We start from the raw sequence: 26503 nt of genomic DNA on the forward strand, positions 1-26503 counted from the left end.
AGGAGTGTGCAGAATGGCTTATGACAAGACATTTTAAGCTGTAGAAATTATAAATTGAGAATCTACTGCTAAGACTTGGTTTGCTTGCAACAAGAGAAGTTTAAAAACTGTCAGTGCAAGATTTGGACTGCCATGTGCAATATGCACACTTGCTAATATTTTCTTATGAGAAAAAGAATATGTAAATAAATAGCATTTAAAACTGATAGGCTTTTCTATAATTCTTAGAAGAAATTGTACACTGCTTTATTTTATTGTCTTGTAGTGGTTCCTGCAGTCCTTACTATGATAGAATGCTCAAAAATGAATGTGTAACAAAGAGGAATTATTTTTAAGTGATATGGTGTGGACTGTAGTGCCCTTAGCAGCATTTTGAATCCTACTTTACACTGTATCAAACTCATATGAAGTAAAACCTTGCTCAGTGTAAGAACATCATGATCTAATTCTCATTGAATTAAGTACCAAAACATTTTTAATTGTGGGAGTGGAGTTGTACAGTGATAGAAAGAAAATAATTCCTAAGACAACTCATGATCTAGAAAAATATGTTTTCTTACAACTAACTTTGATTTCCTTTATAGATGATACCAAGATAGCACTGCACCTAAAAGATAATGGAGGTAAGAGATGATTTTTTTGTGTGTAAATAATGTCAGTGGCTTGTCAAATTACACCCCACTGAACTTCATTAATCAAAATCAGGCTGAAGAAATAGCTTCTACCAGATTCCCAAGGGACTTCAGGCTTTCACAATTCTGCAGAAGAGCTGAAGGATGAATAAGCTTAGCAACTGCTTAGTAAATTAAATATTTACAGTTTTATTTGTAAGGCTTTAAGAAAACAATAGGTTTAATTAGCTTCAAAAAACATACTAAAGACAAAGTTTAACTGAATTAATACAGTTATTAACTGTAGTTCTATATTATAATAATACAGCACTGTTTAGCTGTTTTAACAGAGGACATGGTGCTAATTCTAAATAATACATCACTGTGAGTGACTATAAGTCACTCTGAAAGTAATGCCTCCTATTTATTTCCATGGGAACTACAACAAATAGAAAGAGCAGATAGCACGCCTTGATAGAGCAAATTCTCAGCTACAAAACAATATTTTTCAACACAGACACCACCATTAAATGTGCATTTTCACCATCCACCAACAAGAGCCTGGATACCATGCTTGTCAAAATCTGCACCAGTGGAGGTGAGCCTCTGTCACTGTCACCAATCCTGAAACACCACTCATTGCCTCACTGTGCTCACATTCACTTTTTGGTCTCCATGAACATTCAGTAAGCACAGACAAATGTCAATGGCTAAAATTTTTTGGTGCAATTTTTTTATTCTATTCCACACTTTTACTTCAATGTTAGATGTCATTCTGTCAGACTGCCACTCTGCTGCCATCTGCCACATGGCAACAAAATGTAATGGAACATTCATGGGAAGGTTCAACTTCTACTGCCATAGCACCAGCATCCACACCTGATGCTGTAGGCCAGTATAATAAAATAGGAGGCAGTACTTTTGAAGCAACCTTTATCGGATTCAGTATTACTAATTCACAGTAGTGAGTTATTATGTGACATTTTATTGATAAAAACATCTACTTTATATCTGTATGTCTGTATGAGCAGAGATCTTGCATTCCTCCATGCACATTCCCCTCTGTGAGTTAATATGACCACTTTGACTCCCTAATAGAAGTCTCTGTTAAATCAGACTTTGTGGAGGACTACTCTTGTCAACTTATTTGTTGGTTCAAGAACCAATAACTGAGGTTTATTCCTTCTCCCTTTTTGGCTGATGACATTTTGCTATTCATTAGAAGAGGGTTGGGTCATTAGATGTAGGCTGGGTCTGTATTCACTTGCTGATGAGAATGGAAAGATTTGGGTTGATTTCTGCAGGTTTTGGAACAGTCAGTCAAAGCAGAGGTTGATTTGCCAAGCAAACTAAAACGATTTATATTTCCACTGGCATAAAGGGAAAGTTTACTGGCAGTGGTTGCCTTTCTTCTGAGGCACGGGAGGCTGTTTGACATGGATTTGACACAGAAATAATGCCTTGGAATAAGGTCATCTATAAACTCAGCGCAGTACCATTAGGCATTTTGTCTATGGGAATATCCCTGAATCTTTCTTTATCTGATTCTTCTTGAAATCCAATGGCATTTTATTTTGTTGTGAAAAGCACCTCAGTGCTTTTAGAGATCAATAAAAAAGGTGATTCAGTCAGCACTTTGCTCACACATTTCCCCTCTGTCTGTACATAAGCTGTCTTCCTAGGTGATCTAGACCCATGCTCTGCCTGCAAGAAGTCACCCTGAAGCAGGCAGCTAGCTTGGGACCAGTCAGCTCTTCACCTCAAGCACCTCATCAACAGCACAAAATAGTATGCTGTTATAGAAGAAATAATTCAAAAGTTGTGCCTTAAAAAAATGTTGTGGTTTTGTTGTTGTTGTTGTTGTTTGTTTGTTTTATACTTCTCTACTCTTTGTCCAAGATCTGAAAAGAAAAACCCCATGAAAGTGAACTAAATGATGAATACTAAAGTGATGAATGGCTGTGGTCTATTTGGGAAAGTGATTTCCTAGGATCTGTGATATGACTCTTCTTAAATACAGAAAGTCTGTTTACTTGCAGAAAGCTGCTGCATTTTAGAACAAGCCAACAACTGATGTTATTATTCATTTCCATTAAGCTTTTTTCTTTCATTTTTGAAATAAAATAATAATAATAATAATAACAGTAAAAACAAACTGACTTCAAACAAGAAGCAAAACAGCACACCAGGATTTTTCATTCACACAGTAGATGTAGATTTTAATCTAGGAAGTACTTTCTGATGATTCTTCAACTGTGTATTGAATTTTCCAGTGACCCCTAGATTAGGCTCAGATAAAACCTCTGCCTCTGTAGGCATGTTTTTTAGCTCTCTGTGATTTGTCAGCTTTTCATAAAGAGTAAATTCTTTCAGGTCAAAAATACAGGGTTTTTTGTTTTCTCTAACTAGATCCTTTAAAACTTTAATGAAAGGGAGCCTTCTATAGTGGAAAACCAAAGCTGTATTGGATCGATAATGGCCTATAGCTTGATGTGTCCTTGGATGGTAGCTGTCAATACCTTGTTGGGTACAGGAGGACTGTAAAGAAATTCTGCATCTCATCTCTACCTGGAACTTTGGAAAGCACCTGTTATAAAACAGCAGCTAAAGTTAAGGTTCAGGTTTAGGTCAAAGTGTGTGGACTTTTTAATTGTATGATAAATCAGTTTGCAAGTTAATGCTGTAATTCACCCACAGTCATTTCAGGCATGTTTTAACAGACTTTTCAGACTTGCTTGTTTCTGTTTTTTCTGCGTTGCCTCTTTCTTCATAGACACTTGGTAGATGCCTAATAGATACATGTCTGAACCAATTCAAAATATAGTTGGCTTGCCATCGTGATATTTATTGGATTTTATTTCTCTTTAAAATAAGAAGAAAAGTATTTCTTAAATTTAAGATATATATATAGCAGAACACATGTATGCTTTTGTTATTAATTGCAATTGCAGTTATTATTTCATTTTTCTTATAACACAGCCCAGGTGACTAAACAATTTAAAAGCCTAATTTTTCATGAAAATTGCGAGCAATTGACTGTGGCAAAACAGTAATACAGTATTTTCTTGATGAGAACTTGGTGGGTGATTTAGATGATTGGCCAGCACATCTAGACATTTCATTTGACCTTTTTAGACACCTTGTTCTGATAATTTGATTGTTATGAGTCCTTCTCAATCCTTCAGCTTTATAACTCAGAAGAAAAATGTGTGTGTTGAACAGTAAGTGCCTGGAAATCTGCTACCTTTTCTCATTCATCAAAATGTATTACAAAATTACTGTTGAAAAAAAAAAAAAAAAAAAAAAAAAAGGCAAAACTATGCAAAAAGACATCTACCTGAGGAATAAAGCTGTTTTGCGCATTCATGAGCAAGTCTATTTCAGCATATTTAGAGAAAGGAAATGTCTATTTCTTGCTTGCTCTATGTAGTGTACCTTTTCAAATATGGTCTGGATGTGAACTTACATCAACTTACATTTAATTCTGACTTCTTATACTGGTTTATTTTGTCTTTTGTTTTCTGTGTAAAATGTAAACTGATATAGGGTACCTACTCATATCATTTGTGTAACCTGGTAAATTTTTGCTCTCTTGGAATTAGGAATTCAGCTGCATTGCCAGTCCAAATACCATGGTAAAATATTGAGCTCTGTGACAGCTGATATTACATAGTGTTTTAACACCATAATTGCTTCAAACTACTCAGACTAAACTGAACATCAGTGAATGATAATGGTTGCAGGAATATGTGAGATATTTTAGGGCAGAAGAATGTAAATCCTTAGCTAACACAGCTATTGCTGGCATTCTATAAACAGAGAAGTTAGTTTGGTGTTAGTGCATTCACATCCACTTGCTTGGTGAACTAAGCAATCAATCTTGGAGAGACTTATTGAGTTGCCTGGAGTCCTATAGAAAATTGATAGCAATTGGACAGATTTTGGATTCAGGATTTGTGGGTTACACTTCATGATATCATGACAACTTCATGAAAGACCACCTTTCATTCCTCACAGCATTAGCTGAATCAGGACTTTATAAATCATTCTGATACTAAGAAAAGTATTTGCAGTGGATTAACTTCAAAATGTTAACAAATGCTAAGGAAATGAGCTCACAAAAGCAAGAAAATCATATTCCATTATCATGAAGGAACTGAGAAGTCCAGAGCATGCTTTTCCTAGGAAAAGTAGAGAACAGTTTTTGGAGATTCCTCTGAGCTTCCAGAGAATTCTTCCCACTATAAATTTAATTCTTCTCTCCCACAATTACTCTGGATAGATCGTTAATCTTCTGTTCAGGAATCTGCTTTATGTATAGGGAAAAGAAAGCTTAGCTTTGGAAAACCATATACCTGCTCCATAAAATGAGCAGTCCTCACATAGGCTCACATTCCCAATGTAAGTGGGGTTCCAAAACAGGGTTAAAAAATTCACTGTCTCTGCTGAGCTCAAATAGGTTGTATCCCTGTGAGCTTGGCTGTCTTGAATATTATGTCCTTCCTCTTGATATATGAGCACAAACTCTGTCAGGCGAACAGAGCAAAGCAATACAGCTTCCAGTCTAGACATTATGTACCAATCAAGATGGAGATCTAGTAAAGTGAACCTGAATCTGCAGATGTGAGTTAGCTGTGGACCAAGTAAGAAGCAAGAGAGTTTCAGCCCAAAGTGGTGAGCAAACACATGCAGAGGAAGTGTTGCCTTTTTGGCTTGTATGGATTTCTTATGCAAAAACATCTATCACACATCCTGAAGTTCCTCAATGAGAGGAATTCACACATAAAATGATCCAATGCCAGCTATGAAAAAAGAGCGCTTGTGGGTGTAAGGATGGCTGAATGTAACCTAGTTACAGTGGTATATCAGGCAGATAGCAGGGAAGTGGGTAGTGGAGAGAAGGTTTTGACTTGCCAAGTTCAACAAAATCCGTACTGATATATTTTCTTGAAGTCAAGGTATTCCAGTACTGACAGTGATAGACAGTTTTATTACCCTGAAACAGAAATTGGAGAAGGGGTGTAAATTGCTTTATTCCTAACTCAGATTACTTCTAAAAGGCCAAGTATATATTCGCCGTTTTGCGATATATAAGATGGCGTCAATCCTAAGCAGTAGATGCTTCATTGTTTATATATAAAATGCATGTAACCAGCAGAAGTTAATAACTAGCAAAAATCCAGCAGCCAACTAAGTATAAATGGACTGATAAAAAAATCAGCCTTCAATATATCACACTTTTACTCATAGCTCAGGACTCCAGACTGAGATACCTTATGTTGAGTGAATTAGAAAACTTACAAGTGTCTAATGGAGAATGGGATCCCTATGAACAATATTTTAAAAAATAAATAAATAACTTAAAATAAATAGTAGCAGTGTGTTTTCACAAGCTTTAAGTAACCTACGTGATGCATTCTTTAAGGATCAACAAGTTTCTGTGATCCTATAACAATATTGCAGTTGGAATCTCTTGAAGTATTTCTACAAAAAGCTTCCCTTTCACATTTCAGTGACATGAGAGTTTTCACTTAGTTCCAATTCAAGATAATTACTGTGAATCAAATGAAACATTTCAATTAGAAGTGTACCCTTTAACTGTTTAATTGTTCTTAATTCCACCTAATTTTAGATTCTCTCACCAGGTATTGGCAATTTGTTTGTGAGCTCTATAGAAATATAGCCTATTACTCTAAGCTTTAATATAACATGTGGTAAGGATTATTAATGTTATATATGAGCATGCCTGATGTTCCTAAGCTAGTATTTATGGGAAACTACTTTTGTATTAGCATTAATAGCATAGCATAAATCTACTCTAGTCTATATATGTTTGTAGCAGTTTTTTTTTTTTAATGTGGGCATGCTACAGTTTCAAAACCACAGTCAGAAACAAAATGTTAATTACTAAACATGTAAATTGCAGAATGCAAGGGAGTTCCAAAGTCAACAACTAAACAATTTAAAAGAAAAAATTAAAACAAAAAATTTTAAAAAAATTTAAAAAAAAAACAAAAAAAACACTTATGGAGCTTCTCTAATGTTATGTTTAATCTAATCTATCTAATCTATGTACTGCACACTCATAAGTATTACGCTTAAGAGTGCATAAATACTATAGATGTGGTTATACTTGAACCAGCAGGCTTTTCCACTCTGGCACTGTTTCATCTGTTGGAATGATTTTCCTGGGCTGGTAAGTATCCAAATCTATTTCACCACAAGACTAAGTTCATGCCATAGATGCTGCTCATAGGGTTGCATATATATTCACATACCTATGTGATATTTTCATATTCATCTGACCTGGCAGCAAAAATATCATCTTTTTTAGTGAAGGTTTAGAATTTGTCCAATTCTGGCACATGGCCTAACAGTAAATGTTCATGCAGTAATACATCAGTGTCCATTATTTATCGCTTTGTGACAGATTCAAGGATTTACCACGAAAATTCATACATCTGGTAAAAGAGAGGAGTAAATCTCAGTTTTCTTCATGGTGAAACAGGGCTGAATTACTGTCTTTCAGCTGATTGCTGCTGCTTAGGATATTTATATCCCTGACTTTGCTGATATAGCTATGTCAGTCATGAGGGTCAAATAAACATGATAACCCTTAAAAGGTGTATGTGCATCTAAGCAATTTGGTTGGAGCTTTTTGCCTTCTGATCAAAACACAGGAGTGAAAAGGAACAACATGGAAGAAAAAGGTGAAACTTTATTTTCCAAGTTCATGGTACAGAACAAAATTCATTTTTATTCTTTCATCCATCGTTTGCCCTTGAATCGATGTCTAAAGGAAAGATTCCAGTCAGAAAGCAATAGACCTTCACATAGTTTCCTTCCATTTCCAATAAAAAATTTTCATATCTCTGCTCTCACAGTCAAAGATGTAAATCATTGGTAAGTTATTATTTTTCCATCCCATATCATTGCAGACATATATGTATGTATCACAGGTTTTGTTCTTTTACTTATATATAAAAATGTTACAGTGGCAACCTCGTATGAACCTTGGGCTTAAATAACAGAACATACTGTATTTCATTATTTTTGTTGAGCTCAACTGGTATTATACAATACTGAGATAAACAGTGGTGAGAATGTATCTGTGACATGTGTACAAATGCTCTAACTGTCCCAGTTTGTACACAACTTTGTTCATGGCAAAGTCAACACCACAGTGACCATGAAACAGGACAAAACATTTGCATATGATAATTTTTTCAGGTTTTGCTTTTCCTGCAGTAGAAGAATCTAACTCAACTGTAAGTAGAGGCATAACACAGTAATATTAAAGCAAAAAAGATAGTCCCAGTGTGTTTGCAATGCAAATAATCAGAACGCTCCTATTGTTTTCACTTTCTTTTTAGACAACAATCCAACAGGAGAACGGTTATTTCATGTTTGTATTGTGTGTCTTGGGAAAAAAAAAAAATTTACTCTTTCTGTACTGCTACTCAGAACCTAGTGAGAAGCAGAGTAAACATGCAGATGTTAACATGTTCTTTCTGCTTAAAAGATTTATACATGAAAGAATTTGGAAAGGAGTTCTAAATAGAATATATCATATGTAACAACTGTTACCCTAAGCACAGGAAAATGTAAATTTGGGGAAAGTTCCACTGAGAAAGCTGTTTTGGAGAAAAATTGTTCGAAAGACAAATATCCTCCTATGGGTTTAACCTTGCTTGGAACAGCAGATGGGCTGTGAAAAGCTTAGTAATACTTCTGCACATGAAAAAAATTGTGAGCTTTTTTTTTGTTTGTTTGTTTGTTTGTTTCCTCATCTATTTCCCTTGGTTGCTTTTTAAAAGATCTGTCAGTTTTTAAGCAGAGGGTATTCTCAAAGTTGACAACATTGTTTATTGTCTCTGTGCAAAGACAGTGAAATCAATTTCTCATGAGTATTATAGCCCTGGGGTCAATGAACTGAATTTCAATTATGTAAACTACAAGTAACTTACACTTGTTGTTATTTAAGAATGTATTTCATTTGTTTTCACATTTGCCATTCTAATAGCTTCAGTGATGTCCACACAGTACTCCACCCTAGACTAGGCAGCCTATTGTCACCTGTTTTACTGCAAAGTGACAGCATTCTTATTTGCAAATCTGGGTGATAAACACTGAGAAAATATCAAATCAAAACAGATGGCCTTTATAAAGTGGTCAGTACCTTTGCTGAAATCTAGAATTTCTTAATATGCAGAATAAGATTTTCTGCTTTCAACCATAACATAGTAACAATACAGATTATTCATTTTGTGTAAATTGGCCTGGAAATTTTGTCATTTATGATTCACCAATGTGGCATTGACTAATTGAGTGAAAGAGTATGAAGTTGTCAGAAAGACAGTTATGAGAAAGACAAGGTAGGATTCACCCACTCCTTATGGGAAGTTGTTACTTCTCTGTGGAATGATTCATGCAACAAGTTGTTTCTCATCACTGGGAATTAATAGCCCAACCCAAAGTATATACAATAAAGCAGGCCTTTCCTGATGGCCTTTCAGTTGCTTAACGTGTGTTTGCTTTGCCATTGAAACATACATGCAAGTAATAATTATAGTTACAGTGTACAAATTAATTCTAGTTTTAAACATCAGCTGTACTCAGCTGAAACTGAGTAGCTATTTAGTAAATTATTAATGTCAACGCTGAGTAAAGAACTCTGCTATTTGAAAGTCAAAACTGTCTTTTTTCAGGATCACCTTTCTTCTATCTTCCTCCATGAAGGCTACCACCATGAATTGTTTCAAGTACCATTTGACTAGGAATGCATTTGGAAATGCTCAAAGATCTACAATCCATTCAGGCATTATATCCCTTACTTTACTACAGTATCAAAGAATGGGCTGGAAATTCTCACTGTCTATTCTATTAAAAAAAAAATAATAATAATAATAATTAAAAAAAAAAATCAAATAGGGCTGACACAGGGAAATTTACAGGAATGAGTTCTTCTCACCATTACTTCCATGTAATAGAAACAGCTCCTGGCTAAGATAATGCATCTTCATTTTACTTTTTTTCCCTATTGCTGTAATGGTACCATGCAGTCCTTTGTGGAACCAGCCATGTCGGTCTTCTATGGGATGCATAAGCTGTTATGGTTAACCTCAGTCTGGTTAATTATTTCTATTTTCTTTTACTGCCCCTCATATGAGGCATTTAATGCTGTCTTAGTATCAGTAGATTGTTTTATTATTTTCCAGTTCATTTTTTTTAATATTAGTTTGGAGTTTTTTGTTCACCATCTTATGAACAATGGAAGACCATGCACAAGTAGTATGGTTGTTACTAATTGTGTTAGCATTGTAATTATTTGAAGCAATACTCATAATTCAAATGCTGTTATCTTCGAGTAAATCAAATGTAGATGGACACTGACCTCACAGACTGTGACAACCTAACAACCTGTGACAACTGAAACAACCAAACAAATAGTTCAGGGAAATGGTACAACCAAAAGGATGACTGTAGAAATCAACCACTTTCACTATAGTCAGCTTGGCAAACAAACATGAAAAAGAAATGAGTGTGAGACCAGAGACAAGTTTTGTATGGAGTAAATCATGGAGGTGATTCTAGAATTGGCAGAAAAGCAGAAAGCAGTGGGAATATTTGGGCTCTGGTGTGCCCAAAGTAGAAATCATATCCAAATGTAAGTGGATATTGCCTAATTCCTTGAGAGACTTTTTCATGGAGGCTACAGTCCTATTAAAAGATTTACAGTCACTTATTTGAAGGCAGAGTTGACAAGTTGCTTTTGTGATAGAGCCAACACTGTTTTCTGCTGGAAGGGGCATAGCATGAAAAATGTCTCAGAATCAGGTTTAATAAATGGGTGGTCTTGGATGTGTGTTCCATTCAGACCACAGTTAAAATGTTGCAGGGTTATTTAACATCCTTCTGTTACAGTTTTTGCAGTTTGATTCAGTTGCACGGGCTCATTCAAAACCCCTCTCTAACCTAATGAATCAGGCTTTCAGAATGTTTATTATCTAGACCTCATAAGGATTTGTGGCATCTCTCAACTTGAAGCTTTAAAAACCAGAATAAAATGCAACGTTCAAAATGTATTCAATTGGTACTTGTCTGTAGGGCAACTGCAATGGTTTTATGAGAAAATGCAAGCAGAATTCATTATGAAGGTAATTGGGACCTTCTGAATGTCCAGATTTTGTTCAAATGAAAGTATATTAATTTTGTTTATTGAATCAAAATTAGTAAAATGTTTGGAAACGTCTGTTCATTAAGATTACATGATAGTGGGAAAGAGACACAGCATCTTTTTTCCATCTTGGGGTCTGGAAACCAAGACATAATAATGAAAAAGCAAATGTTCATGTTCATGTACCAGATGTGAAATGGAATGGATAACACACAAGTTACTGCACTAATAAGTATGTCATTCATGCAGCTTCCACAGATGACAGTGCCGCAGAGAAAAAAGGTGGAACACTTCATGCTGGTTTAATCATCGGCATTCTAGTCCTGGTCCTCATTGTGGCTGCAGCCATCCTCGTGACTGTCTATATGTACCATCATCCAACATCAGCAGCCAGTCTCTTCTTCATAGAGGTAAGACAAAAGTAACAGATTGTATCACTATTTGGGGTCTTCAGAACAGAAAATATTCTTCAATTGCTAATATAAGATAAGGTGCTGCTTTTCATACCTAGTATGTTTGTCACTTTGTTTCTACTGTAAGTGTAATTGCTTTCACTTGTTTAATTTCTACAAGGGTCATTCACAAAAGATACATCTCAGATAGTCACCTCTCTTTCATATATTTCCTTTTCCTCAGTATATTTTTTATTAGCTTCCATGTGCATTGACATTTTATTTTGGAACATAGAGTTTTTCTATTATTTTCTTTTGGAAAAACGATGAAAATAGATGTACTTCATTCTCAGAAGGGGTTGACTGAACTTGAGTATGCATTTGAAAGGCTATTAGCAGCTCCGTACGTTCATTTGTAGGCATTTTTTAAACACTTATTATCAGAGTGTGAGGACTCTTTTCACATGATTTTAACATCTAAGTCTAATATCATCTCCTTTTGCTCTTTTTATTAGAATAGAAAGAAACAGATGATGATTAATCTGACCTATTTGAGACATTTCCTTTATAATTAGGCAAATTACTATTTCTCTCCCTCAAAGATAGACAGCTACCTTAGGTACAGACATTGAGATTGCAGATTCTGACATTTATTTAGTTCAATTCTTCTGTACATGACAATATGAGAAAAGAAAATTCCATAGGAATTAAAAAAAAAAAAGAAAAAGGAAGGAAGGAAGGAAGGAAGGAAGGAAGGAAGGAAGGAAGGAAGGAAGGAAGGAAGGAAGGAAGGAAGGAAGGAAGGAAGGAAGGAAGGAAGGAAGGAAGGAAGGAAGGAAGGAAGGAAGGAAGGAAGGAAGGAAGGAAGGAAGGAAGGAAGGAAGGAAGGAAGGAAGGAAGGAAGGAAGGAAGGAAGGAAGGAAGGAAGGAAGGAAGGAAGGAAGGAAGGAAGGAAGGAAGGAAAAAAAAAAAAGAAAAAAAAAAAGCCACTCTGGGAATACTTAATTTACTTTTTTTTTCTTTTCAACGATATTATTTCTCTATCTTATAAATATGGATTTGCTAAACATGAAAGAAGGCAATGGTTGATCATAATACTCACCTGCAGTAGTTCCTTGCTTTTAAGACCTGGGAGATTTTCTAATGTAAAATTCCAAAAGCTCTGAAAGTGTCATTAGGGACATATCATATCATCATATCATAGTATCATACTCTCATGTGGGTTGGAAGGGACCTTAGAGATCATCAAGTCCAACCCCCGGGATTTGAGCCTCCTGTGTAGCAGAGCGGCACTTCTACCACTTTTGCTACAGGGGGATTCGAACCCGGGCCCCGGTGTTGAAAAGCGTCATTCCTACCACTGCGCCACTGGGGCACACTAGGGATTATATCTAGAGATTCCTTGTGAAAACATCTGTATGAGAAAGATATGGAAAGGTAGAGACATTCATTCTTAGTAAAAGTAGCATGATTTGAACTCAGATGCAAACTTGAACAGGATGATTCATCTTTAAAACTGTGTTATAACACATATGTTGCTGAGATGCAGTAATAGTGACAGAAGTCAAAATGAATTATTAATCTGTATTCTAGGCTAAATGTAACCTTTAACGACTGGGGAACGGTATCCATAAAATAAAACCCATGCCACTAAATTGTCTTGAGGCGACATTAGTCAATATCTGAAGTCAAAACTAAAGTGGCTTTTACCAAGCTTCTTGAAAAAAAAATAAGCACACTTAACTCTCCTATTTTTAAAAGAAAAAAAAAGAAAAAAAAACAAAACAAAAAAACAGGGAGAAGTAAAATACACAGTTGTCTAAAAGTTTTTAGTATCTTGTAGTCCTGTGTCAAGTCTTCTTGCCAAATGAAGCTATGCATCAGTTTATCTGCCATCACTAATTTGAATAAAGCTTAGTCAAATAAAGAACCTGCACCATTTGTTTTTATTTTTAAAGAAACTATTTATAATTAAATTATTGATAGAGTAATCCCTATGTAATAGCATCCATTCATTAGTGTAATCTACTTTTTAAGCCAAGATTGTAGTATGTTGCCAAGATTCCGTAATTCTCATTTTCAGTCATATTCTGTGGGTTTTGGTTTAAAGGCTGTTTTTGGAATTTTGAGTTAATTTGGTTTATAGTCAAGACTGCTTACTGAACAAAGAAAAGTATAATCAATTGATCCTGTATCACAAAATTTTAGTCTGTTTCTCTCGTGTTCTCTCAGTTATCACCCAATATTCACTAACCGCTTTACTCAGGTTTCTGTAAAGTTCAACCCGAATTCCATTTGTGATGCCCCTCATTTTTGCCATCTAGTCTCTTTTCTTAACAGAAATTTTCTTTTAATATACCATGCATGGACTGCACTGTTTAACTTTGTATTGATAAGTGCAACCCCTTGTGACACCTCTGAGTAGTACTGAATGAAATCCTGAATGCACTAGTTGATTAAATTAAGCAATGCACAGAAGTCAAGGAAAAGGTCATTTATTTCAAGAGAAAGTATTGTCTTAGAATAGAGTAACATTAATCTACGATTTTTTTTACACCTGAAGTCTGAAAGAAGTGTTTTCTCTAGTGGTTTTATTCTCAGCCATTGAGTTCATTCCTCACTGGAATGAAAATATCTGTAAAAAGGGCTAGAAAAGTCTCACTAGCAAATACTATTCAATTTGTCCTTGAAGGTGTGCCATTTTAAGAGAATACGATCTAAACAACTGAATACTTTTCTAGAAAGTGTACCCTGTTTTCCTAAGTAGGAAAAATATTCAAACCAAAATACTAAGTTTTCCTGGTTCTTGGTTTTTTTTTTTTTTTTGGTTGGTTGTTTTGTTTTGTTTGTTTGTTTTTGAATGAAGGTTGCTCCAAAAGTAATGCCTCCTATTTCTGTGGAAACTACAGCAGGTACTACAAGAGAGCACAATATTATTATTTAATAGATCAAATTCTTAGCTGAAAACTAAAAATGACTTCAACATAGTCACCACCATTGGCTATTCATTTTCACCAGAGATGAACACATGAATAAGAGCCAGCATGACCTGGTCTTAAAAATCTGCATGGCCATCTGAAACATGTCTTGTCTTTCACATTGCTGTTGACTCTGCTGAAACACACTGTCCACCATTTCACTGCACTCACACCCACTGTTTGGTCTCCATGAATGTTCACTAAGTGCTGATGAATGTCAACAGGAGCAATTTGTTCTCCATGGTGGAATTCAATGGGAAAGCTTTCTTCATCTGCACTTCCATGCTAGATGCCATTTTGTCAGAATGCCCCTCTGCTTTCATCTGTTACAGGGCAACAAAACTCAATGGAACATTGGTGGGAAGATTCAGCCTCTACTGCCATTCAACCAATATCCATCAGCATAATAAAATAAGAGACGTTACTTTCAGATCAGTTATCCTCCTATTCAACACACATTTCACTTTTTAGGTTGGAATCTTCTCTGGCAGCATAGAGACAGAAGGAATTAATTATCAGATTTTTAAGCAAGGGAGTTCCAATCAAAGTTCAAGTGAATGCATACTATTTCTAAAAGCAGAATACAAACAGAGGTAAAGTCATTGACAGCTGTCAGATGGATTTCCTCTAATTTTGTCCAAGTTGCACACCAGATAGCAGCTTCTTTTTTAGCTTTTACTTCTTGCCTTCTTTTTCTTTATGTGTCTTTTTCCTTTTGCATTTTTGAGTGAACTTTGGCAATAAAAACAATTAACATCTAGGGGACATTTATTAAATCAAAAGGCAAAGCATAAGGCAAAATCTTATAAGGCATCTTGTGATGCCTTTTGTCTGTCTGCACCTAGTTTTCTGTGGACAAAAGGGTTGCCACCCCTGCCACAAGTTTTTGTATGCATACTATCTTGTATTTTTCTTACCTTTGTTATTAATATTTTGATCCAAATTTCTTTTAATGTTAGAAATGTACCTCAGCTCTGTCTGGGAAACAGAGGCAATATGATGTGGCCATAGCTGAGAATTCTGTAAAATTCTTCCCAATGCAAGGTGTCAGATATTGCAAGCATCTTGTCCCAACGAGACAGAAATATTGTTGCCAAAATTACTTATGCAAGGCTTAAAAAGAGAAAGAAATTCTTCAGTGGCAGTTCTCTGCAAGTAGTGAGTTTTAAGGAGTCTAAACTAACAGTACAATTTGGGACCATTTTCACCTGAGGCAAAAAGCATAAAAGGAAGTATCTTACCAGATGTGCAGGCTCTGAAGCTGTGGGGATATGAATGAATTTTGACCTAAGATCCTATTTTAAATGCAACTAACTGCCTTTGCCTTCGTGTTCCTTGGAGATTTTTCAGAGGTTTTTGTAATAATTCAGCTGCTTGTGTACCCTCACAGAATCACACACTCACATGCACATACCTATGTCTCTTTTAGTTGTTTGTTTAACTTCATTGTGGATGTTCAGGCTGGATAATTTCACAGATCTGTTGGTTTTTTTTAATGGCCACACAGACAGCTATGGATCTGGGTGAGGGGTGACCTTGCAGAGAAGGGAGGAAGGAATGAGCAGCTGCAGATCTTCAGCAAATAATAGTGCATGATCAGCGCTGGGGAATGCACCTCAACTGTTCCTGATGCAGTTGAGATATGTCTCCACTATGAAACTGAATGAGCCTGGGACTGTTTGTTTGATTGTTTGTTTAGCATGAATACCAACCAGCATAGAAGGATCTGAATTCGTGTCATTTACCCATCAGCCTCACATTACTGTGACTAACTATTAGTATATTTTTGAGGATGGCTCCCAAATCCTGAGCTATACCTGAGGTTCTCTTGGAAAGCGCTGTTAGGCATTTTTCTAACATTTGAGCTGCATAGAGGATTTCTCTGCAGTGCCTGGAAACATTCCCCAGCACTCAGAACTTACAATAGATTTTCTTCAGATTTTGACCATCTGTTCTTACCTCACCTGCATAGAGAAACAAAATTGGAGTAATAGGGGAGGAAATAATCCAAAAAAGAAGCCTGAAGCTAAACTGGGTGTTTCAGAGCGCAGGGATATGGCCCATTGTTTTTATTATATGTATGTATTTCACTAGGATTGTATTTTTAGTTTGAATAAGTCTTGACACGGTCATCAATTCAGTTTTGTCCAGAATTTAAAGCTGAATTGAATTTCATAAAAATGAAGTATCATTTTTTTCTCTTCTTTCAAAGTCGTGTAACATTGTGTCATTTGGGATACTGCCATTGATCTCACTGCCATTGCCTTGTACTGATAGTAAAGTAATTTTTTCCAAAGCTTATCCAGCTCAGCAGGAAGCAGCAGGGGAAACCTAAATCAGCAACAGGGGAGAAGTGCTAAAATAAATACCCAACAATGACAATAAAAGTCAGAGGTGGGGAGGAAGAAAGCATTCTGTTTCTTTTCCATCAGCAGTCTGCTACTTAGATGATCCTAAGACTGCAGAAACATCGTTATACTGAGAAGCATTTTAAATCACAGAGATACATTTTAAACAAGCATTTCTATAAAAAAGAAAAATAAAGTCAGTAGATGACACTACTGAATCTTACAGTATAAAGCAATCTATTTTCCAGAACAGTTTCCTCAAAATGCTAAATTAACATGGTTTCAGGCAATTGGTCTTTTCTTATTCCTAGAAATACAAATTAGAGATACACTTTCAGATATTTGAAGCACCTTCCATTTCTGACTGCAATTTGCCAAGTAAATTAGATGTTTGTAGTGGAGACAAAAGACTGGTATACAAATAATAACTACTTAAACAATATTTCACATAAATCCAAACACACAAACATTATGGGCAAAGTAATTAATAACAGGAAGAGCTTTGCTTGTCTTGAGAGTGTAAAAGGCCTGAGTAGCCAAATCGATTAACAGCAGATGAGTACTTATTCTAATGGGTTTTGATGACATCAGGTTAACACATTTAGTAATAGACTACTATATTTTTATCCTTTTTTATAGTCTTTTTCTCATAGCCTTTGCACTTTGTCTGGAGTTCTAACAATTAATCCAGCATTCAGATGGCTCTGTATTTACACGCTTCCAGACTTACTTAAGCATATGTTGTTGGCAAAGTCTTTTAAATAGGTTTAAATATGTTTGTGCATTTGAATTAGGTAATGAATTAGACATCAATGGGCAAATAAGATATAACTTTCAGAAGAAGCAGTGAAACAGTCCTACAAAAATAAATTATTTGGAATACAGGAAAATAATCAAAAGTGAAGGCAAATTTGGACCAAAGCATTCAGCCTAAAAACTGCTCAAGAAGAAATGGCCCTAAGTTGTACCAGGGGAGGTTCATATTGGATATTAAGAAAAATTCCTTCTCAGAAAGCGTGATAATGAATTGGCACAGGCTGCCCAGGAAGGTGGTGGAATCACTGTACCTGGATGTGTTCAAGAAACACATCCATGTGGCACTGAAAGACATAGTTAGCGGGCATGGTGGAACTAGATAATCTTAGTGGTCTTTTCCAAACTGATTCTATGATACCATGATCCTACTCACTAGATTCAGCTTTTTTATTGGTTAGTGGAAAATTAAGTTTGCTTCTCACACTGTCAAGTATTTGTACTTGTAAGGTACGTTTGGAAAAGAATATACATCTGTATTTCGGTGAAAACAACTCAAGTTTTCTGCTGAATATGAATTGTTGATCCACATATGAACACTATCTTTTTTTTTTTTTTTTTTTACTGGTTACTTTACACTTAACAATGATCTTTTTTTTTTTTTTTTTTTTTCTTTACACTTTTAATGATCTTTTAGAATGTGTGCAGTGTGTGTGTGTGTAGGTGACGAGCTGTATTAATTATTTAACACAGCTGTATTAAATGAAAGGTAACAGTTAATAATTACTGCAGCTAACAAAACATATTACTGCAATTATTTTTAATGAATTACCATCTCCTGTGAAAAGTGATGCTTAACTGGAAGAAACTTTAGTTATAGAATATAATGTTAGAACCAGAATCTATCAGTTCCTTAGAAAGCAGATGGTCTTCAATTTTCAAATATAGTAGTCCAATAGAGCTTTATTGGACAAAATGTGTCCTTCTGTAATTGATCTTGTATCTTGTTTACTCTTTATTTGCTATGGTATGTACAAAGTAGACTCTCTTGCTTATGTGTTCTCAGTTAATTTTTTTATTTTCCAGTATAGGTTTTTAAATCTCATTGAAAAATCTTACATTGTTGGGTTTTTTTTAAATCATCTCTTGATGAAATTGTGCTCTTTAGTGGATAGTAGGGGCTCTACAGGGCTCAAGCTTCCCACATGTTAAGGGAGAAGAATCTGATCAACCATGAGAATAAACTTGGAGATCTTTCCATGAAACAACAGTGTAAGAAACTACTGCCTCCATCTTTTAGTACTTTGAGGAGTAATCACTTCCATTTCTCTCTCAGAAGTGAGAGTATCCACTCTAAGTCTACACCAATATTTACATGAAGGTGCTTATTCTAGCTTTAATATTGCTATAGGAATTCATATTTACTTTGCAGCCACCAACAGTAGTGTAGATAGGTGTAATGTAAGAAATGCGAAAGATAAATTTCAATTTCCATCAAATATCTGACTGCTAATTTCTTTCATTTTTTCTTATTGATTTCAGTAGTATCTAAGGGGTTTTTATATCATAATTATTCTTATGCAAACTGAAGCACACATGTCAGTCACGAGTGCTTTCCACTAGCTCATTTGCTTTAAAAAAATGAACTCAGTGAAGCTATGAGAAAAAATCCTGTTCCCATTTTCCTTCTTTGTTACACACTGAAAAGAAGCAGGAATTACAGTTCTTCAGCAGCAGCTTGAAGGATTTCCTCTGAGTTCTAATCTTCTAATTCCAGAGAATGAAGCATATTTTTTCCTGTTAAATTCGATGAAAAAACTAAGGAATTAGTTTAAGTACCCAGTTTTTGTTCTTCCCATTTTCTTTCATTTGTTGTTTCATTAGGGGTTTTTTAGGTCATGGAGTTTTTTTATTTGTTTTGCTTTTTTAATCCACTTATTACTCTGCTTTGCAGAGAAAGTCAACAATGCATTAAGCTCTTCCTGAGCTACTTCAGTAACTCAAGGACCTATTTTCCCTTGACATCAAATTGCTTTTGGTTTTATCAATTAAAACTGTAATGTCACTAAAGATTTTTGTGAGGTCAATAGACAGGTCAATGATTGGTAACTTGTCATTGCCTTAAGACTGGTAACCACTTAAAACACTCACATCCACATGAGTTGAATTTAAACAGACTTTCAGTAGAAATGGAAAATCTCACCATGATAAGAGTGAGCATGAAGAAAAACCACATAAAACTGCAAATAATGTTTGGAGATGACTTTCAAATATATTGATTTCTTCATTAGCTGCTGTATATGTTGTAAACCATTGTACCAATAGAACTGATATACATCCATCTACTAACAACATTTCATCATCTAGAAAGGCAAGTGGAATAAAAGAGTAGTAGAAAATGTTCAGATTGTAACACTGTAGCAAGGAAGTAGAAATTAATCAGGAGTACGTTTTAAAATGAGCATCTTAACAGACTAAGACTCAGCTCATTTTTATATGCTGCCATTTGAGACTATTTCTAATTATTTTTCCCAACTAGTTTTCCATTGATTTTCAATTTCTTTTTTCATTAGAGTACTCTAAGGTCAAATTCTCATCTATACTGGTGTAAATCCGGAATAAGTCCTATGCATTTAGTAGAATTACTCTTGATTTACTTCAGTGAGTCTGAAAACAGAATATGACCCTTTTTCTTTAGCAATAACCAAACTGTCCTTCTTAATTTTGAAACCAGTTTGAATCAAACTTAGGTAGAAAAAAAGTCTCCAAACTTTGAACAGACTAAGTTTGCTTATTAGGAAAAGACATCCGTTAACGAGAACAAAATTCTACCTTCCTACTTTTTCAGAAGGTGTTGCATTGAAAGGCCTGCAGTTTTAAATTACCTGCCAAACAGAATTTAGCTCTGGATGACTCAACATCAACCAGACTGTGGGAGGGGAGAAAAATAAATCAGTTGCTTTTATACTATATCTTTTTAACAGTGATCATCAAGAAAAACTTTGTACCCCAAGATTTCTATAACGACTGCTGCCCAACAGCACCGTGAGTTCTGGCATACTGTCATAGCTGTGCCTGCTTTGTGACCCTCAGTACAGACATTCAGCAGCATGATATATCCTTACTGATTAGAAGTCAATCAAAATGCAGTATTAAGGGAACAGAAAAACAGATATAGATAAAATATTTATTTTTTAGAAGTAGATACTTAAGTAAAAATATTTTGATTTTGAGCTGGCAATGAAAATATAGGATGTAATTTACTATGTAATTCTCCCCTTATTTACCTGCGATGTTTCTGTGTACCTTGCTACACTTTTCAACCTTCCTTCCAAGCAGATCTTAACAGCAGTTGGAACAGAGAAAAATGTGTCAACATATTTAACAGTGGGAAATTTTCAGTAGGGAATAATTGTTTTAGGCAAGCGTTTTGTGTCAGCTAATATTATGGAAGAGTTCTGGTCTACTGTCCTGAAAACTATTCTCTTTGACAGAATCTTAGCAAGGTCATCAAATATCTGCATATTCCCAGATATTAGTCATTTTGTAAAATCCAAGTTTTGTAAAGCACTTTCTTTTCCTATAGCCATTACAATCTGGAACTGTTTTTATCTGCTCTAGAAATGTATTTTTCTCAGTCTCTTAGCTATTTTTAAAGCCATCACAGACACTAATGAAAATTAGTTGTAAACTCTTAAGACCCTTGCATCCAAAGGTTAAAAAAAATTAAATGAAAAGGCTACTTTTATTTGAACCATCAAAGTAAACTACACAATTGAAATCACAAAATGACAGAATGGTAGAGGTTGGAAGGTATCTTTGGAGGCCATTTCATGCCGCCTGTCTCTGCTACCTATAGCAGCCTACGCAGGACCATACTGACAGCTTCCAAATATCTCTGAAAGGGGAGACTCCTTAACTTTTCTGGGCAGACTATGTAAGTACTCTGTCATGCTCACAGTAAATATGTGCCTTCTGGTGGTTAGATGAAACCAGCTGTGTTTCAGTTTGAGCCCATAGCCTTCTGTACTTGTGAATTATATCACTTGGAATAAAAACTCACTATTTATCCAGTTCTGGATTTAAATAATAATAATAATAATAATAATAATAATAATTTTTAAAAAATTAAAATCAGAATATGATACAAATAAAAATAAAATAAAAATAAATAGGAGTAGTATGGTTTTGGTGGACTCTGAGACACACTCTCCCATGGAACATGTTAGCAAATTTCTATTCTCTACTAGACAGGAAGCACAATGGGCATGTTTCTCCATTCGTGTATTGGATTTTAGCACGAGAAACCAAAATTACAGATTATCATTAAAGTTTTTAAACTTTAACTTATTGTTGTACCCTTTATATTCTGAAAGTTTCTTTTTTTCTTGTTGCTGTCAAAGCGGCGTCCGAGCAGATGGCCAGCAATGAAATTCAGAAGGGGATCTGGACATCCTGCATATGCTGAAGTGGAACCAGTTGGAGAAAAAGAAGGCTTCATCGTATCAGAGCAGTGCTAAAATTTTTAGGACAGAACACCAGTACTGGCCTACAGGTGTAAGACATTTACTTTGCATCTCTATAAAGAAAAGGAGCCCTAAGCTGCTGATAGTATGAAGATTTTGGATAAGCTTTGTCCAGGAAGAAAAACTATCTAAGATACCAGATTACCATTGCACAGTAGTCTTTGTTAGTGGACTGAGACACAATGGTTGATGCAGAACAGTGGACACCTATGGTATCAGAACTATGGCACAAGTGCCACATTATTGGCTTTAGGTATGGCGGTGCACAGAAATCAAAAATATAATAAAGCTTTGGTGCACAAGGGGGTTACCCTGTGGTTCAAGTGTTCTTCTCTGGTATGTCAAAGACTGAGCGACAAATCTGTACGCTTTCAGTGCAAAGAACACTGATCAGTGTTCACAGGTGATTGAGAACATTATCTCAATGCAAGTGAAGAAGAAAAATAAAAGAATTTTCCAATATTTCTACAAACAGACGTGGAAGTACACTCACTTTTTAATTCTAAAATAGGCTGCCCACCTGAGCAAGTGAGCCACAATGCATATGCTTTCCAGGAGTAGTACAATGTTTCTTGTACATTGCTGATCAATATCCTTTCAAACAATTCATGATATACAAACTGATAAGAAATGAAGGCAACAGAGAAATTGTTATTTCATGGGAGTTCACAATGAAGTTGGGCTGATTTTCAGTTTCAATGTTCATTAAAAATTACAAGGTTCCCTTCAAGTGAAATCTTTCATTTCTGAGTGATAGACTAAATTCAAGGCAATAGATCTTTTTTATCTGACAGAGGTGTTATGGACCATTTCTTAGACAATGTAATTTAAAAAAAAATCTGAAGATATAAAATAAATGGGGTTCTATCCTTTGCCATTTCAAAATCTTTCCTGAGAAGCACCACAGACTTCAGTGCACCCCTCCCAGAGATTCAGATATTATTAAACCCTGCTGATTCATAAAATGAATTTGTTTAATGCACACAGTAGTTGCATAAATATATATATAAATATATTTTTTTTTATAGCTAACACAAGGCAGGCTCTTGTGACTGTTAAGACTGCAATTTTGTCATTCAGACAAAGGAAATGGATTGCATTACTGCATATTTCCACTGAGTTGTAAAATAATCCTTAATGTTATAATATTTTTATGTTGCGTGGGGAAGGTGGTTCATGTAGTCGCAATACCATAACCTTTCTTCCTATTGAAACCACTCTTTCTTTAATGTCGACCCTTTCCCTCCATGTATAGGGAAAGACAACATTATAAATTCACAGCATCAAAAACAGCTACTCCTTTCATGAAAGGGGTTAGTATGTAACGAGACCCAGATCTTCCATGCAGCATGGGAACCTAAATGCTTTGATGATCTGGGCCAGAGACATTAAAATATTAAATTCAGGCATTATACATGCATTTCATTGTAGTCATTGACTATCACATTTTTACATGCTATACAAACAGATATACTTAATGCATTTTAAAGTGAGATATACATGATTAGCAGTTTCAGATCTCAAGTAGCTAAAAACAGTTGTTGATACTACCTTATTACTAAAGCTAATTACATTTTCTGTTAAAGCTTCTATGGTCTAAATTCAATTACTTGATGCTGTTCAGTAAATAATACTTTTTTTTTTTTTTCTGTATTCTTATGTTTTGCATAAAACATTTTTTTCGTCTGTTTAACATCATCTAGCATGAGACTGAAACTGTTCAAAACCTAACTGGTATTAATCTGGAGGTACTAACAAACATCCTCTTGAAGCTTGGTGAAAAGTCTGCAAGTATTCTTTTCCCTTTGTGTGGGTTTATGTTAGGCCAGGATTAAATTGCAGACTGATAATTTTGATAGCAATAACCAAATTTATGCATTTACACATTTATCTGGTGGCGCTCATTTAAGATATCACTGCAAATCATTTAGACAGTTGATGTGTAATATTTACTGTCAGATTTTTTTTAGCAATCTTGAAATTCATCAGCTAGGATTGACTGGCCAAATAAAGCAATTGTACAGCTTCCCTTTGAAGCATGCTGGCAACCTGTTTGAGAGCACAGCCTGGCAAATTATACTGAAAAATTTTATAAAAATCTACAAAGTAATGCAATAAGCTCGGGAGATATTTCATACAAGTAAAGAATGTTTATTTTATTATGAGTTTACAGGTTTGCACTTTGATTGACTCATAGTTTTCTTTTTTTACCCATGTATGTAGTTCATGTCATGCAATAGAGCTTAATGAATTTTTTGACGTTGTTTAACAAGCATGACAAATTTCAAATTCAGTATTTGATTACTTTTATTCTAAGGCCCTCTTGCACAGGTAAAGGATCTTTATTAATATTTGCAAACTAACTTAAATTTCATAGTCCTTATTAAAATAACAGCAATTATTTTTCACTCTTTGTTCACCTCCAGTAATTTGGTGGCAGATTTCACAGATATGTGGGGAGATCTAGTATACTTCTTTTGATTTTTGCCATGATGTTATATGCTATGGATTATAACATAATGAGTTCCTGGGTTCATTTGATAAGATTGATAGGCCATATGCTTATATCTGATAAGAACTGATATCTGAAGAGGAAAACTCGTGCATACTAATGGAATGTATAGTGTCTCATCAGTGTCTGCTTTGATATATTCTGTGGTATGTTCTATTTATCCCAGTAGGCAAAAGTTAATTAAGTAACCTGTTGCTGTTTTGTAATTCCATCTGGTTTTCTAATTTTTTAATAAGTAAAAATTGCCACATTAAAAATGTTACAAATATAAATCTTTAGAAGGTGTGGTGAAACATTGATATTATCTGACATTCTTACTTTTATCACTTTATTAAGCACCAGTATGACTGATCCAGATAGAAAAAGGGTCATGTAAACTCCTCCTCCCAGAGACTACGCTGAAATGTCGAACAACTCAGAAAGAATTTCTATGTAGGTCTCTGAAACAGTGGCTTCACCCACATTCTCACTGGTTCTTAATTTGAAAGTACTTCGGAATATTTCATTTGTTTAAATGTTTCCTTACAGAGTCTTTTATTCTAACAGTTATTTTAACTCTCAAACACTGCCTGTAAATTTGTGTACATGTCATGTGAGTCATGGTGGAATGACTGCAAGGTCTCCAGAAAATGGTTTCTTACTGTTTTCTATTTTCATTTTAAATGTTCCTGTGCACCTAAAAAACACTCTCAGTGCTGTACAGCTCATACTGTTTCACGGAAAAATGAAAATCTGAAATATAAGGATTCAAAGTACATTACCGAGTAACTCTTTAAGACAAGTTGAACCTGTATGTTTAGATAAATATATCACACTTCTTTATTATTTTTTAGCATTCTATTCAGACATTAAAAAATGTTAGATCTGTGCAAAAATTTTAATCATACTCACATGTATGCACATATAATGACAAAAACTTTTTAATTGTGTGCCACGTTCCTAAGTGCACTCTTTGACACACTAAAGTTAGAGATCGAAGGCTGTTTTGAATGTAGCTATTTGATTCATCTTATCTTTCCTCAAATTTTGTTGCATTCTTTGTTACATACTGTCTTATTTTATTTTATTTTATTTTATTTTATTTTATTTTATTTTATTTTATTTTATTTTATTTTATTTTCATGGACTTTTCTGCATTACCCATTATTTTTACTGGTGGGATATATACCACTTCATTCATTTATATTCTGAGCATCTCTGCTAAGGTTTTCAGAGGAGGAGAACAAATTAAAGGAGAAAATGCAGGAGGAGAAGGAAGGGAGGGGTGTCACCATTTTTCATTCAGAAAAAGCTTCAATCTCTAAGTAAGCACTACCTGATTTTTCTTCTGTGTATGGATTCTGGTTAATGCAAATATCTGAAGGTAATTTTTTTCTGATATTGGTTGCATCCTTTGCAAACTTGTTGTCCAGACATTTTAGTCAAACAAACTATTGCTACTCAAACTACTATTCAGTGGAAAACCTGTCCCAGATAATTTTTTTTTAAGCAGCAAAAAGTCTCTAAAAGCAGTTCTCAGGACATGGTTTATAATTACACCCCTTTAACTAAGCAGGTATTTTTGCCCAGTTAATTGATATAGAATCCTACTTCTGCTGTTTCTCTTGGAAGATAATATATAGAGATATTAAGCTCTTCCCATGCAATCTGCTTTATATCATTTGGAGTATTTTCTTTTTATTTGAAGACAAACAAGCTGCTCTCTTACTTGCTAACATTTCTTCAAAAGACATTTAATTTATTGACTGTTTGGGTGGCACAGTGTTTCCTCAGACACCTAGAAAGCTGTTTGCAATAAACACCACTTGAGTCAGTCTGACTTCATTTGGATTGCTGTTTTTATCATGAGATCATTTTCTTCACATTTAATAAGCATCAAAAAATTTTGTTTTGGGAGGTAGCCAATGATACTGTAATCTGTTTGTCATGTTTGATTGCACACCAGCAATGGTGTCTCTTAAGTTTTCCACTTAAAGCTTAAGCCCAATGATGAGGATATCAGAATCGCACCCTGTTTTAGTGACAAAATGCAACTTTCCAAAGGAAGAAAGCAGTGTGGCTTTTGTAAATATAAGGGTATTTTCACAATGGCCTGTTTCCAGAAGAGATCCTGTTCCTAGAGATAAGTCTGGCAACCTCGATTACAAACTGAGTGTGACTGGAAATAAGTAACTCCCTGAGACATAAACCATGTACAGCTGCAATA

General features: G+C 34.9%; 1 protein-coding gene across 3 annotated transcripts in view; it reads left to right on the forward strand.

Moving 5' to 3' along the window:
* Positions 1-24569, forward strand: part of PLXDC2 (plexin domain containing 2) — a 225650-nt gene extending 201081 nt beyond the window's left edge. For 2 of the 3 annotated variants that reach the window (XM_032443073.2, XM_085538689.1), the window contains 3 exons: positions 585-623; positions 11038-11198; positions 21663-24569. In XM_032443073.2, coding sequence (XP_032298964.2) covers positions 585-623; positions 11038-11198; positions 21663-21779 — 317 coding nt within the window. In that variant the 3' untranslated portion in view covers positions 21780-24569. The remainder of the gene's footprint in view (positions 1-584; positions 624-11037; positions 11199-21662) is intronic. The other variant, XM_085538690.1, reaches the window with a different exon arrangement.
* Positions 24570-26503: the final 1934 nt, after the last annotated feature.

Source organism: Coturnix japonica, chromosome 2 (assembly GCF_054131305.1).
Source record: "Coturnix japonica strain WE chromosome 2, WE-NBRP24, whole genome shotgun sequence".
Taxonomy (NCBI): Eukaryota; Metazoa; Chordata; class Aves; order Galliformes; family Phasianidae; genus Coturnix; species Coturnix japonica.